Consider the following 17,236-nt stretch of genomic DNA (forward strand, 5'->3'; position numbering starts at 1 on the left):
ATGCATGATCATGTGCACTTCATATCTTAATATTCTTGCTAAAATCAATCACATATCACACATAGGCATACCATATTTTCACTGCGTCCACCCTGTCTTTATCAATGCTGAGCCACGTGCTGCACTTCTGAATGGACACAAGTTAGTAGGTTCAGCAACTACAGTCAGAAATGCAGCTCTCTACCGTCTCTGTTAATCACACACTCCGATATGCTCTGGGCATGTGGATGTGTGTACGGGCACATGCTTTGAAACAAGCCTCATCTTGTACAAGAAGGTGGTGGAGATTTTTTTTTATTTTTTTTATTTCTTTGCTGTTTCAGCACCATGGACAGTGACATATTATTCACACAGCAGTTCACAGGACCTCAGTGAAGTTGACCCCCCCACCCACATAAAAAATCCAAGCAAACAGGACGAGTGGTTAGTGCTTCATTTGTGCTATTTTGTGCCGTTAAAATTTTCATTTGTTATGGTTTTTGAGATATTAAAGATTACTTTTTAGATCATTCAGAGGTCATCAGCCCCCCAGCTTGCTCCAACATGAACCAGACTGGTCTATTTTTTAGTGCTTTGTTTGTGTTGATTTGTGCCATTAAAATTTTCATTTGTGCTGCTACAGTTTCAGAGATATTACAAGTTTTATTTTTTGCGCAATGACAGCAGACATTCGCACAGCGCAGGAAGGCGAGCGGGCTCCAGCCATCCCTGCTGCTGGATTCAGGTACCATAGGAAGTTACAGGGCTTTTTTGTTGTTGTTTCAAACTCAGCAGTGGCTTGTGGCAGGGGCGTGGTTTTGATTTTATGAAGGATAGATTTAATCTGGTTTGTTTTGGTAAAATAATTAATTGCATCCATTTCTACCCTTGTATCATTGTGTGTTTTTGAAATGGCTTCTTGCCTTTGTGTCTACATTTGTTTAATAAAGTTTGGTGGAAAAAAAAAACACATTATGAACACCTATGACTAAGTCTATTTATAAATCCAAGATGAAGTCTCATTTACTCATATTTACATCCGATCTTAGTTGAATTTTATATATATATATATATATATAATTTTTTATTATTTATTATTTTTTTTATACATAGATATATTTATGTATGCATGCATGTGCCACAAACTCAGTAGTGGCAACAACAACAAAAAGCCCTGTAATTTCCAATGGTACTTGGTGCTTGCCTGTGCCCGGGACAGGTAAGAACATTTAAACGGCACAAATCAGCACAAACGAAGCACTAACCACTCGGCTTGTTTGCTGGGATGTGTTTACGTATGTGGGTGGGGGTCAACTTCACTGAGCTGTCCACAGATTACTGCTGTATTAGCCCGTTCACGCCACACTGTACTACATCAATGAAAACCCTACTTGGTTTAATTACATTGTAAATACCTCAATGCAGTCACTACTACATCCTTACTTAGTACTTCCTGTGTCCTGATTTGACCACATCCTCTCAGCATTTTTTTAAAAGATGTTTAAAGTTTGACCACGTCCTCTACATCCATGGAGAATACCCTTACAGTTTCTACTGCATTTCTTATAAGTTGTACAGCTTCCACTGCATCTTCACAGTTTTATGTGCACATAGTGGAAACATGGCTGAGGGATATTTGTAGCAAGTCATGCAACAAGACTATCAGGACTTTACCCTGACAGTGTCTTGATAGAGTCTTGATGACTAATGCAATCTTACCGGAGTCTTTATGGCATCATCACAATCATAGTGGTTCTTGGATCGATTTATCTTCTGCACTGAGATGGCAGGAAGTGGTTAAGATTCACCACTACAACTGTAACGTGGTGTATTCATAGACAGCCATGGTCAAAATTGTGCATGTGTGAATGGGGCTTTAAGTAACAGTTTTGGGGCCAAGATGAGAGTCATTCAGTTTACTACATCCCATGTGATCAGTGAAGGAAGCAGTCTGAAGGAGTTGGGTTAAGGGAAAGGTTACTGAAGGAAGATTTTCAAACCTTGAGAAAGGGCACCAGGTAAGGCTGCGGGGACGACTTGAGCTCAGTCTGCAACCGGCTGGTGAATTCCTCAGGTTCAATCTTTGCATCCTGTATGAAAAAAAAGATGAACACATAAAAGAGGGCAAACAGCATGGTGATTTCAATGCAAGATGAAATGAGACTAATTATCAACCAATCAACTACAACCCCTGGCAAAAATTATGGAATCACCGGCCTCGGAGGATGTTCATTCAGTTGTTTAATTTTGTAGAAAAAAGCAGATCACAGACATGACACAAAACTAAAGTCATTTCAAATGGCAACTTTCCGGCTTTAAGAAACACTATAAGAAATCAGGAAAAAAAATTGTGGCAGTCAGTAACGGTTACTTTTTTAGACCAAGCAGAGGGAAAAAATATGGAATCACTCAAATCTGAGGAAAAAATTATGGAATCATGAAAAACAAAAGAATGCTCCAACACATCACTAGTATTTTGTTGCATCACCTCTGGCTTTTATAACAGCTTGCAGTCTCTGAGGCATGGACTTAATGAGTGACAAACAGTACTCTTCATCAATCTGGCTCCAACTTTCTCTGATTGCTGTTGCCAGATCAGCTTTGCAGGTTGGAGCCTTGTCATGGACCATTTTCTTCAACTTCCACCAAAGATTTTCAATTGGATTAAGATCCGGACTATTTGCAGGCCATGACATTGACCCTATGTGTCTTTTTGCAAGGAATGTTTTCACAGTTTTTGCTCTATGGCAAGATGCATTATCATCTTGAAAAATGATTTCATCATCCCCAAACATCCTTTTAACTGATGGGATAAGAAAAGTGTCCAAAATATCAACGTAAACCTGTGCATTTATTGATGATGTAATGACAGCCATCTCCCCAGTGCCTTTACCTGACATGCAGCCTCATATCATCAATGACTGTGGAAATTTACATGTTCTCTTCAGGCAGTCATCTTTATAAATCTCATTGGAACAGCACCAAACAAAAGTTCCAGCATCATCACCTTGAACAATGCAGATTCGAGATTCATCACTGAATATGACTTTCATCCAGTCATCCACAGTCCACGATTGCTTTTCCTTAGCCCATTGTAACCTTGTTTTTTTCTGTTAAGGTGTTAATGATGGCTTTTCTGTATGTAAATCCCATTTCCTTTAGGTGGTTTCTTACAGTTCGGTCACAGACGTTGACTCCAGTTTCCTCCCATTCGTTCCGCATTTGTTTTGTTGTGCATTTTCGATTTTTGAGACATACTGCTTTAAGTTTTCTGTCTTGACGCTTTGATGTCTTCCTTGGTCTACCAGTATGTTTGCCTTTAACAACCTTCCCATGTTGTTTGTATTTGGTCCAGAGTTTAGACACAGCTGACTGTGAACAACTAACATCTTTTGCAACATTGCATGATGATTTACCCTCTTTTAAGAGTTTGATAATCCTCTCCTTTGTTTCAATTGGCATCTCTCATGTTGGAGCCATGATTCATGTCAGTCCACTTGGTGCAACAGCTCTCCAAGGTGTGATCACTCCTTTTTAGATGCAGACTAACGAGCAGATCTGATTTGATGCAGGTGTTAATTTTGAGGATGAAAATTTACAGGGTGATTCCATAATTTATTCCTCAGAATTGAGTGAGTCCATATTTGTTTCCCTCTGCTTGGTCTAAAAAAGTAACCGTTACTGACTGCCACAATTATTTTTCCTGATTTCTTATAGTGTTTCTTAAAGCCAGAAAGTTGCCATTTGAAATGACTTTAGTTTTGTGTTATGTCTGTGATCTGCTTTTTTCTACAAAATGAAACAACTGAATGAACATCCTCCGAGGCCGGTGATTCCATAATTTTTGCCAGGGGTTGTACCATCCCACCACCTGAAGGTGCATCTCAGTAACTCTGAAATAGATAAAAATTCAAGCAGTCTAAGTATGGCTTTGGAATGAGTTTAAGGTGCCACTTACAGTTTGAAAATATTCAAAACAGGACTGTCCTCTTACACACACACTATGCAAAGTATATATATATATATATATATATATATATATATATATATATATATATTACAGAATTCAGCTTTAATCATTACTGCTAGATATAATCTATAGATCTATTACAGAATTCACCGTTAATCATTATTGCTAGAAATCTTAGACAAAAAAACTTTCACTTTAATTCTTTATGGTTACTGGACTAATGCTTTAATCTATTCTCTTTGATTCTATTCTCTATGATTCATTGATATTTACATTTACTGTTACCTATCTTTTGTGTGTAATTTTGTTATAAATTTGATGGCAAAACAAAGTTTACATGAAGGACTTCAGATGTGTTTGTCTTTTAACCAAGTATTTCCACTTAGTTTGGGGAGTCCACCTCTTATAGTTCTGCTGGACAAACTTGAGCCCATTAAATATTACATTTGTAAGATATCAGCATTACAAAAACAAATGTTGGGCAATTGTTTTGATTAAAATTATTGCCATTTGGCCTATGTCTAACACAGGTTAACCCCCCCCCCCCCCCCCCCACACACACACACACACACAACAAGCTAAAATAGTCACACTACATGACTACGATTTCTATATTAGTTTATTTCTATATCAGTTATTTCCATAGTTTAGACCAAAATCTATCAGACTTTTTTTGTTGAAGTTTCCTCTGAAATTCCTCCTCATACAAACTTACAGGTTTGTTGATTTGTGAAGCTTACCAGCAGGTCCTGTACAAGTGCCTTGACATTCTTAGACGTTTCAGGTGATGGAGAATTGTGGGAAGCCAGCTTGATAAGTGTGGCAAGGAAATTTTTACACTTTTTGACATTCTCTTGCATTTCCTGCCATGGAAAGAACAAACAAGTATTTATATTCTGTGGATTCACACAGTAATTAATATTGGTGGGTGATCTGTATGATGAAAGTAGCTTAGTTGTAGTGTCACTAGGATCAGACATTCTCGTTGTGCTAGCATGAAAACGAAGGTGAAATCAAATCTACAGCAGACAGAAACAACCATGTATCTGTGCTGTATCTCTTATTTAAAGGCCCTGCCACACCATGACGGTTTACCCTGCGTATGCTGACCGTATTAAAAACTCTGCCATATGCTGGCATACGCCTAATAAATTAATGCAGCTGTCACACCTTGATGACTTAACCAGCGTATACTGACAGTCCCGTTTTCAGTGAGTGGTTTGCGTCAGTGCTGCACGGCATTATATATGTCAGAATGGTTTCCACCCTTTTGTTTGGCAGGTGGAACATGTAAACAATAACGAGCACAGCTTTCAGCACGTGCACGGTGTCGCTAGGCATCTCGGCTCCACACGGAGGCAAAACAAATAATTTGAACATTATTTTATTTTACTCTATTTCTTTGTGGATCATGCATTTTTAATTTCATTGTGTGCAGACAGAATCGACTGATGCCTTTAATGAATGAGGTGCTGTGACTTTCAACTTCATCTTGTGGTGTAAAGAGAGGCCCGGTCAGGGGGAGAGGAGGCTCCGTTGACAGCAGACAGCAACAGATTCACCTGCAGCAGCTGTAGCAGACGGGACACCAGTGTAACAGACTTGGGCATTTCTTCAACCACAACAAGGAATTAAAGTATTTTCAGATGTCGTTGAACAGAGCAGACTTTATATTTACTCTGTGTGTGAGTGATTTAATATTTGAAACAGTCTGTTCTCATGTTCTCAGCTTTCAGCCAATCAGTGGCCAGTATTAATGGATGCATTTCAACTTATGAGTAAATTACAAGAACAACAATCAACAATCACATAACTTACCTACAACTTATATCCCACATGTGCAGAACATATGAATCATACGCCGACATGCATTGAAAATTTTCAGGATGCCCCAAAAAAATTTTTTCGAGGTGCTCAGCATATTAGGACGTATATCAGTGTGCTTAAACATGCTCTTAACTTACACAAAACCTATCCATAACTTATTACATACACCCACGTATGTTTTAATGTGGTCAGCATACGCTGGTTAAATCATCAAGGTGTGATAGGACCTTAACAAATATACAACAAAACAACCAAGTGTTTGGGCAATATCACTTGTTATGGGAATAATTTCTTATAAATTCAGACTCCCTTAAAGCTACAGTGTGTAAAATTTAGGGATTTTTTTTTTTATTAACAGAAATGAAATGCAGCATTCATAACGATCTGTTCACTGGTGTGTATTCACCTACATCAACAAATCAACATGTTTTCATAAGCTTAGAATGAATCATTCATATCTATATGGGAGCAGGCCCCCTCATGGAGGCCACCATATTGACACAGTAGCCAAAAAGGGACATACCAGTACTTACTCTGCCTTTTGCATTTTGTCATGTGGCCTGAAGACTGAAGACAAAAAAGAGGAATCAGTAATTGGTCCCATATACACCACAGACTGGTTGCTAATGCCGGCACACAATTTTGAGAAAGCTCATTCTTGTGAAATGAAGCATCATACATACTGCTTATCACAAGAGAAGGTAAGGGATCATGAATCCCCATCACCAAAAAAGCGAAAATGTGAACAGTAACAAAATCGTGCCTGGTGACAGCATAACATAATCGGCAACGTCCCCAAAATCCTACACACTGTAGTTTTAATATTTCCCCCTTGCGGTCATCAGTAGTACCTGGCTGGACTGTTGACTGCACCTCCAGGCCTATGGACCTATGACTTATCCTGTGCACTACAGGATCAAGATAGGAGCATGGATGAATGAATTAATGACTAAATAAGCAGAGGTGAGGATGTGTGGAACAGCACCAATCCTAATATCCCACCTTTACTCCAAATTTGAACTGATAAACTAACATGAATCTCACAAAATCAAAACATACTTGTGTACTTTGAATGTGTTTCAATCATTTTTTTGTGGCCAAATGCCAACATGTCACCACTCTACACAGACAAAGCATGTATGCTTGCATTAGTATGTAAAGTATACTGTATGTCTTTACCTGTTGCTGTGGAATTTGTGAATGTGTGTACTTCCATGAGCATGCTACATTTATGCCAGTAAGTGTGAGTGTGTGTCATGTTTTTGGGTTGTATGCTCCTGTATGAATGAATGCGTATGACTGAGTGTGGGCACGTGTGGGAGGTTGCCAGCTGTGTGAGGTGGTGAAGCTGTGAGTTTGGGGTTGCAGTTGTGACACAGCAGCCTGCTGGCAGCTGTGACACAGTACCTGCACCCCTGGGGGAAAGCACAGGCAGTGGGGGAGGGCGCAGCGGGGCACAGAGAACGGACCTGGGACACGACAGCGGCTCCGGGGGGCGCGGCGATGCCCGTCTGTGGAGGCTGCACTGGCTGGGAGGCAGGCTGGGCCTGGGGGGCCATAACCATGGGGGCCTGTTGTGGAGCCGTCACAGCCACAGCCGGTGCCATGGGGCCCTTCTGGAAGAGCAAAGGAAGAGACAGTAAGACAAACAGGACATGACGCTTCGCTCACAGCAAGGCCACAGAGAATAGGAGGCAGGCGCCACAGCGCTCCTGTCACATCTGGTGTCCTGACTTCAGTGGACATCGCTTAACAGACGAGGAGGAGGTGGTGGCAGGATATAGGCTGGGAAAAACAGGAGGGCAACAAAACTTTTCTTAATAGTTACTCACCTGATAAAGGAAACCCTCGACAACAATGCATTCTCACATAACCCTTTCAATGAGATTGGAATTGATAAGATGAGACATTAACAGTGTACTGGCTAATATAACCTTCTATGAAAACGTAACATGGCTTTGAAGTTTCTGACAGTGAGGTGGGACAGAATATGTTCCTGGCAAAAATCTCCCAAAGTGGAAACTCTTCACAGCAGATCAGCTGCCGGCATCTGTGTCTCACTGTAAAGCCTTCATCACCTCCATTAAATCTCTCAGGGCCTGTTCACACTTGGTGATAATGCACATCTTGCCTGATGCAATCACAAGAGGACAGTTCTAATTCTAGACATGAATGCACCAAAAATGCATTGTGGTCACAGTGGAAATTTCCTCAAACTTATGTATCTGCATGTGATCATAGATTCAAGCCACAGTGAAGGGCCACGTGGTCTGTATGCAAAATATCCCAAACACATTCCGTCACAAGTGATCTAAAGATGCCAAATCATAAAAAATAAATAAATAAATCTATAAATTGGCGGCCTTATTTAAGCATGGTATCAAAGTGACCAGCAAAAAGTGTTTTGTGTCTTGCACACGGATGCATGGGAGTTTGCAGGGGTGCTTGGTATTTTGGATCTTAGAGCCCCAGCAATGCTACTGAAGAGGACTATACTGTAAACTGGAGGGAGAGGTAAGTAATTATTAGGTCAACCATCATGGACCTTAACAAAAACATTTTATTAAAAGGAGACATGCATCTTTAAGAAGTAATGTTGTTGTCTGATTGACAGACATGTATCAAAAGTTATTGTGTCTATTCTTTGCAAATTAAAAAAAAATAAGAACTTTTATGTAAAAGTAAAGGGTTGATAGGCAGCCACATCTCCTTAATATAATACCAGTTCATCCCTTGTATGGCCAGTTGACTTTATACAAATCAGGAGATGGATTTAAAAAAAAAAAAAAAAAAAAACTAATTTCAATGTCACTGAATACAGGGGATGTGAATTAATAAGATGTTATTAATATCGATACATTATTGACTCTGCCTATAATTATCAATTACTATTATCAATTTTCTAAGTGGGAAAATGATGACCTATCAGCGTCAATCCAGATGTGTTCCAGGTTGCTCAAGACAGAGTTTGATGTCAGTTTAGATCTGAAATTATGACCCATGAGCTTGCAATGCAGAACTGTCACAAAACAGGAATTAATTACACCCAACGCATATGATGCCAACGGACTGATGATTTTGGAACAGATTCTGAAGTGGAACCTGTACTAGAGTCCCATCCCACCTGACTATCCATTGGACATCAGCAAACCACCAATTAAGAAATGGGAAGGGAACTCCACCAGGACCACACCATCTTGAAAACCTCAGCTACTGTGCCTGCAGTTAAAGAATCCACCAAGCACCCATGACAACTAAAGTGTTACTTCAGCAGTCAAAGTTTCATGGCAGTGTTGCACAGAGGACAAATATAAGCGCTATTCTTACATTTCCACATGCCTTCTGGCACACTCAAGCCAAATTTCATGTCTTCTTTTGATGACCATAAAGCAGTGACTGGAGAAACAACAAGAAAATGTTGCCATATGCACATCTATAATATTTTTCATTGAGGTCACGAGGAATAGTAAAGGGGAAAATGCGATACAGAAGACTGTAATATAAGCGAGTAATAAAGGTTAGCTCACGGGGCGGAGAGCAGTACAGGAGGAAGAGGAAGAAGAAGCAGAGGTCTGAAGTGCAGGACTGGAAGCAGTGGGAGAGGAAGATGGTACCATCTTAGCTGGGGTCAAAGAACATTGCCTGGTGGTCTGAGAGGTCACAGGAGACTGCAGAGGGAGGGGGAGAAAAAAGAAAACAAAACAGATAAGGGCACAGCAGGAGAGTGCAAGGAATAGGGAGAAACATCCAAAGTACTTCCAAACATACACAGAAATAAATAAATTAAAAAACTGATGTCAGTATCAGAGGTATAAGAAAACATGGGGCGGAAGTGGATTCAAGGTCAAAAAAGCAAGAGGCGGAGAGCAGCAATAGAAGAAAAGAGCCATAGCATGCCCTGCAGACAGATAAAGAAAGGTCATGACAGGAGAAAAGAAAAAACAAGAATGAAACAGGGAGGTCAGTGGACAGCATTGGGTCACTGTGTCAACAATAGCATGATCACTTATACTCTATTGGAGTTTGAAGTTATTCAGTCATTTTCTACACCACCTTACTCCAATTAAGGGTCACGCGGGGGACTGGAACCTATCCCAGCAGTCATAGGGCGAAAGGTGGAGTACACCCTGGACAGGACGCCAGTCTATCACAGGGCCACATATAGTCAAACAAACATATTCACATTCTCACAGTCAAATCAGACTCACCCATTCACCTAATCTGCATGTCTCTGAATGCGTGAGGAAGCTAGATCACCCAGAGGGAACTCACACGAACACGGAGAGAACATGCAAACTCCACACAGAAACGACCAGGTGGAAAGCGACCCCATGCCTTTCTTGCTGTAAGGCAGCAGTGCTAACCATTATGCCACATTACGGAGTTATTAATAAGGAAAATTATTTCACTTGCTATTCTTATTGCAGAAAAATGGCAAAAACCAAGGAAGTTGGGAAACTGCAAATAATTAATTCCTGGTGACAGGTAGGGTGTAGTTAAGTTCAGCATATTGAATAATAAACTCACGTTCTGCAATACAAAACTATTTTACTATCACTTAAGCTTTAATTTAAGATCATTGATTAATGGGTCAGTCTATAAATATCAGAAAATGTAAGAAAAGTTTTGACTGACGAAAAGTTTTCAATTTATATTGATGTTATACAAAAAAGTCATAATAATAAAAGTTTTAACCAGCAAAAATTTGGAACGTTCTATTAATTGATGACTGGAACAAGACGTCTACTAGAAACATACTTGGTGCCTTTGTTTTTTTCTTTTGCTTTACAAACAAATTCATTAATGAAGTAATTGTTTTAGCACAGGGTAATTCTTTGCTCCAAAACGTATATGCATAACTTATACAAGTGGGTGCATGCATAAATCAACATATGGCAAATTGTGGATTTCTGCTGTACTTGAATAAAGTACTGTAGCAATGCACTGGAAATGAATGGTACAAGTTAGCAATGTTTCCCTCGGGACCAAAAGTACTGCGCATTTTGCATTCCTTCCTGCTGTAACTGCACATAATGATCCAAATTAGGTGTGTTCCATTGTTCAGCAAGTTGTTGAGTGGCTGAACACACCTGGCTGAGCTGATCAGGGACAAATGGATAACAAGCAGTGTTATAGGTCCTGAAGATCAGGATTGGGAAAAACTGCAATATACCAACAAAAATCATATGTGAGGGGGTTTTATAATTTAATTTAAGACCCTAATTAATGGCCAATATACAAACCTCATTTTCAATTTTTTTTAAATGTTTAAACAAAACCTTAAACTTGCTGTTCCACTCAGTAAGAAAATAATTGTAAAAACCTGCTCAAATACAATGTTATGTTACTCAAATTATGTAATTTATAAAGGTAAAATTTTAGCTGGGCAGGTATGTGTGTGAAGCGACTGGAATAAGAATTAGCACCTGCAAATAACAGACCATGGTCCTCTGTCAGAAAGGAGTGGATTCTCCCTCTGGGTCAAGTAGAGTGTCTTGGTGACATGACGAGTCGAATAAAACCGGTCATGTGACTCATGGTGCCATCTTGGTTCCAAAATAGAGTTAACTGTTGTTAACTGCATGTAAATACGGCTATTTTATTTATTTATTCGCTGAAAATGCCGGGTTGCTGTGCATTTGGATCCACAAATAGACACAACAAGGGCTTCAACATCTACAGATTCCCTTCAGATCCAAACAGAAGAAGCATTTGGGAAAATAAAGTCAGTCGTATGGGATGGAAGCCGAAATCATCGCCAAAGCTTTGTGTGGTAAATTTATTGTTAAGTCCCATCGCATAAAATGTCCTGTCCGATCGCAATGTATTTCCATTAAAAACCGCGAGCAGTCTGGACGTGCACAGGTTCAGTGCCCTGACACTCGCCGATTTGAGTAAAGTGGGACCGAAGCCATTTCCCTAATTAAAAGTCCAGCCGTTTATTTTATTCACACTGTGCTCAGACTCGGACCCGCAGCCTGGACACTCACCTGTTAATCAGACACAAAAGGCTGTGATTACACACTTTTCTGCTTTCGCTGCTTCATCTGCCATCATATTTTAATAGTTTTGGCAGTGTGCATGCTGATTACAAACCAATCAAAAAAAGTCCATACATTTACAGCACAAAGGCAGTAAAAGAGGAAATTGTACAAATTACCTTTGATTTGGAGGTGATGATTGTAGAAAGAAAAGCTTGTTGAGGGTCAAATTAGTCCAGAATAAAGCATAATCCAGAGACGGAGAACTTTAAAACTGTCACACACGTCATTGCATGACACGGAGTTACAGAGCTGCAGCTGCATAAATTTGGCTTTAAATTAATTAAATAAGTCATCATAAATTGTAAATTTATGTAAATTTGATAGTTTAACTATTTTTATTTTGATACCACCTGTTACCTGGATCTGTTGTGGTAAGTGGTTAAATAATTTTAAAAAATGTTGAAAATATAAAAGGTTCATTCAGTAGTTCAGCGCAGTTTGAACCAAAATGGCACCATGTTCTGAGTTGATACCACTCTCTCAATTAAGGCACTCTAGGTCAGGGGAGCGTTACTGCCCCAAGTGGAGAAGTTCAAATATCTCAGTCTTGTTCAGGAGTGGGGGTAACTTGAAGTTTGGTGTGTTGTGTTCACCGTACCAAACCGTGATGGTGAAGAAAGAGCTGAGCCAGAAAACAAGACTATCGATTTCCATGTCAGTTTACACTCACATCCTCACTTGCGGTCAGGAGCTTTGGGTAATGACTGAAAGAACAAGGTCACAAGTGATGGAAAAGAGATTCCTCCATCAGGTATATGGGCTTAAACTCTGGGACAGGGTGAGAGACCTGAACATCCAGGAGGGACTCCGAGTACAGCCACTATTGTTTCTTTGCAATAAGGAGCTAGCTGAGGTAGTGCGGGCATCAGGTAGGGATGCCACCTGGACATCTCCCTAGGGAGGCCTTCCAGGCACATCCAACTGGGAGGAGACCCCGGGAAAGACACAGGACACACTAGAGGAATTATATTTCCCAGGTGGCTTGGGAACGACGCCTCAAGATCCCCAAGGAAGAGTTGGAGAATTTGGCTGAGGATAAGGAAGCATGCGATGAGCTGTTTAACCTACTGCCACCATGACCTGGACCCAGACAAGCTGAAGAAAGTGAATGAATAAATAAATGAATGAATGTTTAGCTGATCCTGTGACTTTAAACTTTTATATTTTGGAACAACCTATATATTTAAAAAACTGCATTATCATCTATGGACATTGCCTGCAGTGGTGACAAGCTTCTCCTGTATACTGATCTGAAACAGGGACTGTGATTCACACTCTGGAGCAGAGGGTGGTGGCAATGCACAATTAAACTGGATGCCAACCACTGTAAAACAAGACATAGTAGATCTGAATTAGGAGGATATGCTGGGTCTTGGAGAATGAGTGAAATAAAAAAAAAAAATCATCCTGTCAAACTGAACGAACACACTCTTGAATAAACTTCAAACCACTCTACACTCCACTTGTTTGCACTTTGTGGGACAGCCAGAACAGCAACGAGGTAAGGATAAGTATAATGTTTTCTTGTTCAATTTTCAATTTATTTTCATTTATATAGCGCCAAATCACAACAGAGTTGCCTCAAGGTGCTTCACAGAAGTAAGGTCTAACCTCCAGAGCAACAGTGGTAAAGAAAAGCTTCCTCTGAGGAAGAAACCTCAAGCAGACCAGACTCAAAGGGGTGACCCTCTGCTTGAGCCATGCTACCGACACAAATTACAGAACAATTCACAAAACGAATATACAGGAAATGCTGTTGTTGCACAGGACAGGAGGGTCTCCAGCACAAATACCACACCCATCTCTGGATGGAGCTTCACCTTAAACAGAGAGAAAACACAGAATCAAGCATTAGAAGACAAAAAATACTGTATAATTTGCCAGCATTAAACAACAAGAAAAACAAGAAATACTAAGATGATCACTGGCCACTTGCCCTAAGCTTCACTAAAAGACCCAGAATTTAGGTAAAGTTGAGGCCGCGGCACGCTTCGTTTCCGAATAAAATGACTTAAAAGAGTAAAAAGCACAGAACTATACTATGCCAGTATGCTAGCCACACAAAAGGGAAAATAAGTGTGTCTTAAGTCAAGACTTAAAAGTCTCCACAGAATCTGACAGTTTTATTGACGCAGGGAGATCATTCCACAGAACAGGGGAAGGATAAGAGAAAGCTCTGTGACCCGCAAACTTCTTATTCACCCTAGGGACACAAAGTAGTCCTGCACCCTCAGAATGCAAAGCCCGGGCCGGTATGTAAGGTTTAATTAGGTAGCTAGGTAGGGAGGTGCCAGTCCGTGAACAATTTTATAGACCAGTAGCAGAACCTTAAAATCTGATCTCACTGGGACAGGAAGCCAGTGAAGGGATGCCAAAAATGGGTGTAATGTGGTTTAACTTTCTGCTTTGTGTCAAAAGTCTGGCTGCAGCATTCTGAACCAATTGAAGAGCCCTAATGCTGGACTGCGGTAAACCAGAAAATAGAACATTGCAGTAGTCCAATCTAGAAGAGATAAATGGATGGATCAGGATCTCAGCGTCAGCCATAGACAGGATGGGACGAATCTTCACTATATTTCACAGGTGGAAGAAAGCAGTCCTCGTAATATTTCTAATGTAGAGGTCAAAGGAAAATGTAGGATCAAAAATTACCCCCAAAATTAAGACGGACCCCTGTGGAACCCCAAATTTCATGTCACTAAGGTTAGAGGTAGTGTTACTGTACAAAGCACAGTGAGAATGACTGGTCAAGTATGACGTCAACCGTGCAAGGGCACTCCCAGTAATCCCAAAGGGATTTTCCAGCCTATCAAGTAGAATATGATGATCCACGGTATCAAATGCAGCACTGAGATCTAACAGCACTAGAACTGTAGTGTTGTCCGAATCCATTGCAAGCAGAAGATCATTCACCACTTTAGTGAGAGCTGTCTCTGTGGAATGAGATTTTCTAAAAGCAGATTGCAGTGGTTCAAAGAGATTATTCTCAGTAAAATAGTCCACGAGCTGCCGTGACACCACTTCTTCCAGAATTTTAGAGCAAAATGATAGATTTTGATATCAGCCAATAGTTTTTCAATACACTAGGGTCAAGATTAGGTTTCTTAAGTAATAGTTTAATCACTGCAGATTTGAAACATTTAGGAACAGATCCAGAAGTTAAAGAAAGATTCATAATTTCCGGCACAGTCGGCCCAAGAGTGGGCCACAAGTCCTTAAACAGTTTTGTTGACATAGGATCAAATAAACAGGTTGTGCTTTTTGTTGACTTTATGAGTTTCATGAGCATGCCTAGTGAGATACTCTCAAATTCTGTAAATCTAGGTAATACCTCAGTAATGGCGCCCACCTCAATAGCAGGGTGTAGTGGCTGAGTTAAGGCATGCTGGAATATGTTTAACCTAATGTCTTCTATTTTCTTCTCAAAATAATCCAGGAAATCTTGTCCTGTACAAGGAGAGCAAACTACAGGTGGTTGTCCATGAATAAGTGTTGTCACCATGTCGAACAAGAACTTTGAGTTAAGCTTGTTTTTGTTGATGGAATCAGAGTAACAGGTCCGCTTTGTAGCCAGTAATGCATGCTTAGAGTCTAAGATAGCATCACGCCACACAAGGTGGAATCCATCTAATTTTGAACTACGCCATTTCTATTCTAGACCTCTGGGCTTATGCTTGAGGTCACGCAGGTAATCAGTGAGCCAAGGTGACTCTGTTTTGGGGGAGCGCGGTTTTAACACAGGTGGCACAATCATGTCGAGTGTAGTTTTGAGCACTAAGTTTAAACTATCCACAAGACTGTCTACTGATTGGGTATTTCCCAAATGTGAAGCTAAGCCATCAGGCAGTCTAGCTTCGAGTTCAGTCTTAGTTGAGGAGTTAATGCGTCGCCTCATCACCATCACTAAACACAGCAACGAAACTGTAAACTTAATAAGTGAGTGATCAGAGACCACTGATGTAAGAGGCATGATGTCAATATTCGTGACAGCAATACCACGTGCAAGAACCAAATCCAGGGTATTTCCACTAATGTGCTTTGACTCTCGAATGCATTGCTGAAATTCTAATGCATCCACAATTTCCATAAATGATTTGCAGAGGGGATCAGAAGGCTTATTTATATGAACGTTAAAGTCACCAATGATCAGAATGTTATCTGCACTAGTTGACAAGTTAGAGATGAATGCACCAAATTCATCTAAGAATTCAGAATATGGACCAGGAGGCCTATACACAATGAGAAAGTAGTAAGGCTGATTTTTATTCTTCTGACCTTGCGTAATATCCAAAGCGGAGAATCAGATGCTCAAATGAGTTATATATGTGACCCCCAACAGCTAATAAGAGCAACACCCCCGCCTTGCTTCGCAACACGAGGGATGTGACTAAATGTGTATGCTAGTGGGCAGGCCTCATTTAAGGGGAGGACAGCTGTAGGTTTAAGGCAGGTTTCACATAACCCAATCACATCTAAGTGATGACCAGTAATTAAATCATTAATCAACAATGATTTTGAGGATAGTGATCTTATGTTAATGAGACCAAGACTAAGGACCTCAGTGGTGTTGACTTGGGCTGAAACGATTACTCGAATAATTCGATTACAAAAAATGATCGAGGCAAATTCTGTGCCTCGAAGCTTCGTTTAAACATTGTAGTACATATGCCAGGCCTGTGTGTGGCGCTATAATGTCCCCAGAAAAACAACAGAAGAAGACTAGAACATGCGCTCAGGCTGTATAACAGCTAATAATTTAGCCCTTAAAGCTACTGCTTTCCATTGCGACACAGAGTAAAATAAATCCTTTTAAGAGAAAGAGGGTCCACACTGATCATCTGAAATAGACTTGCTGCACATTTAAAGCGAAGCAGTGTGTTTGTCTATTATTAAAAACCACACGGTCTGCTCGACGTGGTGAGTGACTATTGACCCGACAGCCGGGTGCCCACAGTCGAAGCCGGCTGTTGTTCAGACTCGCACTAAGTGTTTCGCTTTTTCTGGCCAACACACAATGCTTCACAAACGCGGTAATTAAAAAAAAAAAAAAAAACTAACCACGAGGCTTGCATGTTCAACCTCCTGCTGAAATACATCTGCTGAATCGCAGAGAAACAGGGATAAAAATAAACAAATAAATAAATCAAAATCATGTAAGGATCCAGTCCACCAACCTTAAAAAAAAAAAAAAAAACTCAAAATGGTTACATTTTACAAGTTGGGGGAAAAAAAACAGAACAGAAAGCCCCATCCCATCACCATTTCGACAAAATGTCAAGACTTTGGCACACGGACATTGTGCCATTGCTTAGGGAGAGCTCTGGACTACTGATGTTGTTTAAAAACACAAAAGTACTTTTTATCTGATTACTCGATTAATCGCCAGAATAATCGATAGAATACTCGATTACAAAAA

At 40.2% G+C, this 17,236-nt stretch overlaps 1 protein-coding gene across 1 annotated transcript in view; it reads right to left on the reverse strand.

Annotated features, from left to right (window-relative positions):
- Positions 1-17,236, reverse strand: part of LOC117524179 (transcription initiation factor TFIID subunit 4-like) — a 278,303-nt gene that overhangs the window by 228,973 nt on the left and 32,094 nt on the right. Inside the window, exons 4-7 of the mRNA XM_034185935.1 lie at positions 9,304-9,444; positions 7,246-7,392; positions 4,690-4,812; positions 1,980-2,069 (exon numbers count right to left, since the gene is read on the reverse strand). Of these exons, the coding sequence (XP_034041826.1) occupies positions 1,980-2,069; positions 4,690-4,812; positions 7,246-7,392; positions 9,304-9,444 (501 nt within the window). The remainder of the gene's footprint in view (positions 1-1,979; positions 2,070-4,689; positions 4,813-7,245; positions 7,393-9,303; positions 9,445-17,236) is intronic.

Source organism: Thalassophryne amazonica, chromosome 2 (genome assembly GCF_902500255.1).
Source record: "Thalassophryne amazonica chromosome 2, fThaAma1.1, whole genome shotgun sequence".
Taxonomy (NCBI): Eukaryota; Metazoa; Chordata; class Actinopteri; order Batrachoidiformes; family Batrachoididae; genus Thalassophryne; species Thalassophryne amazonica.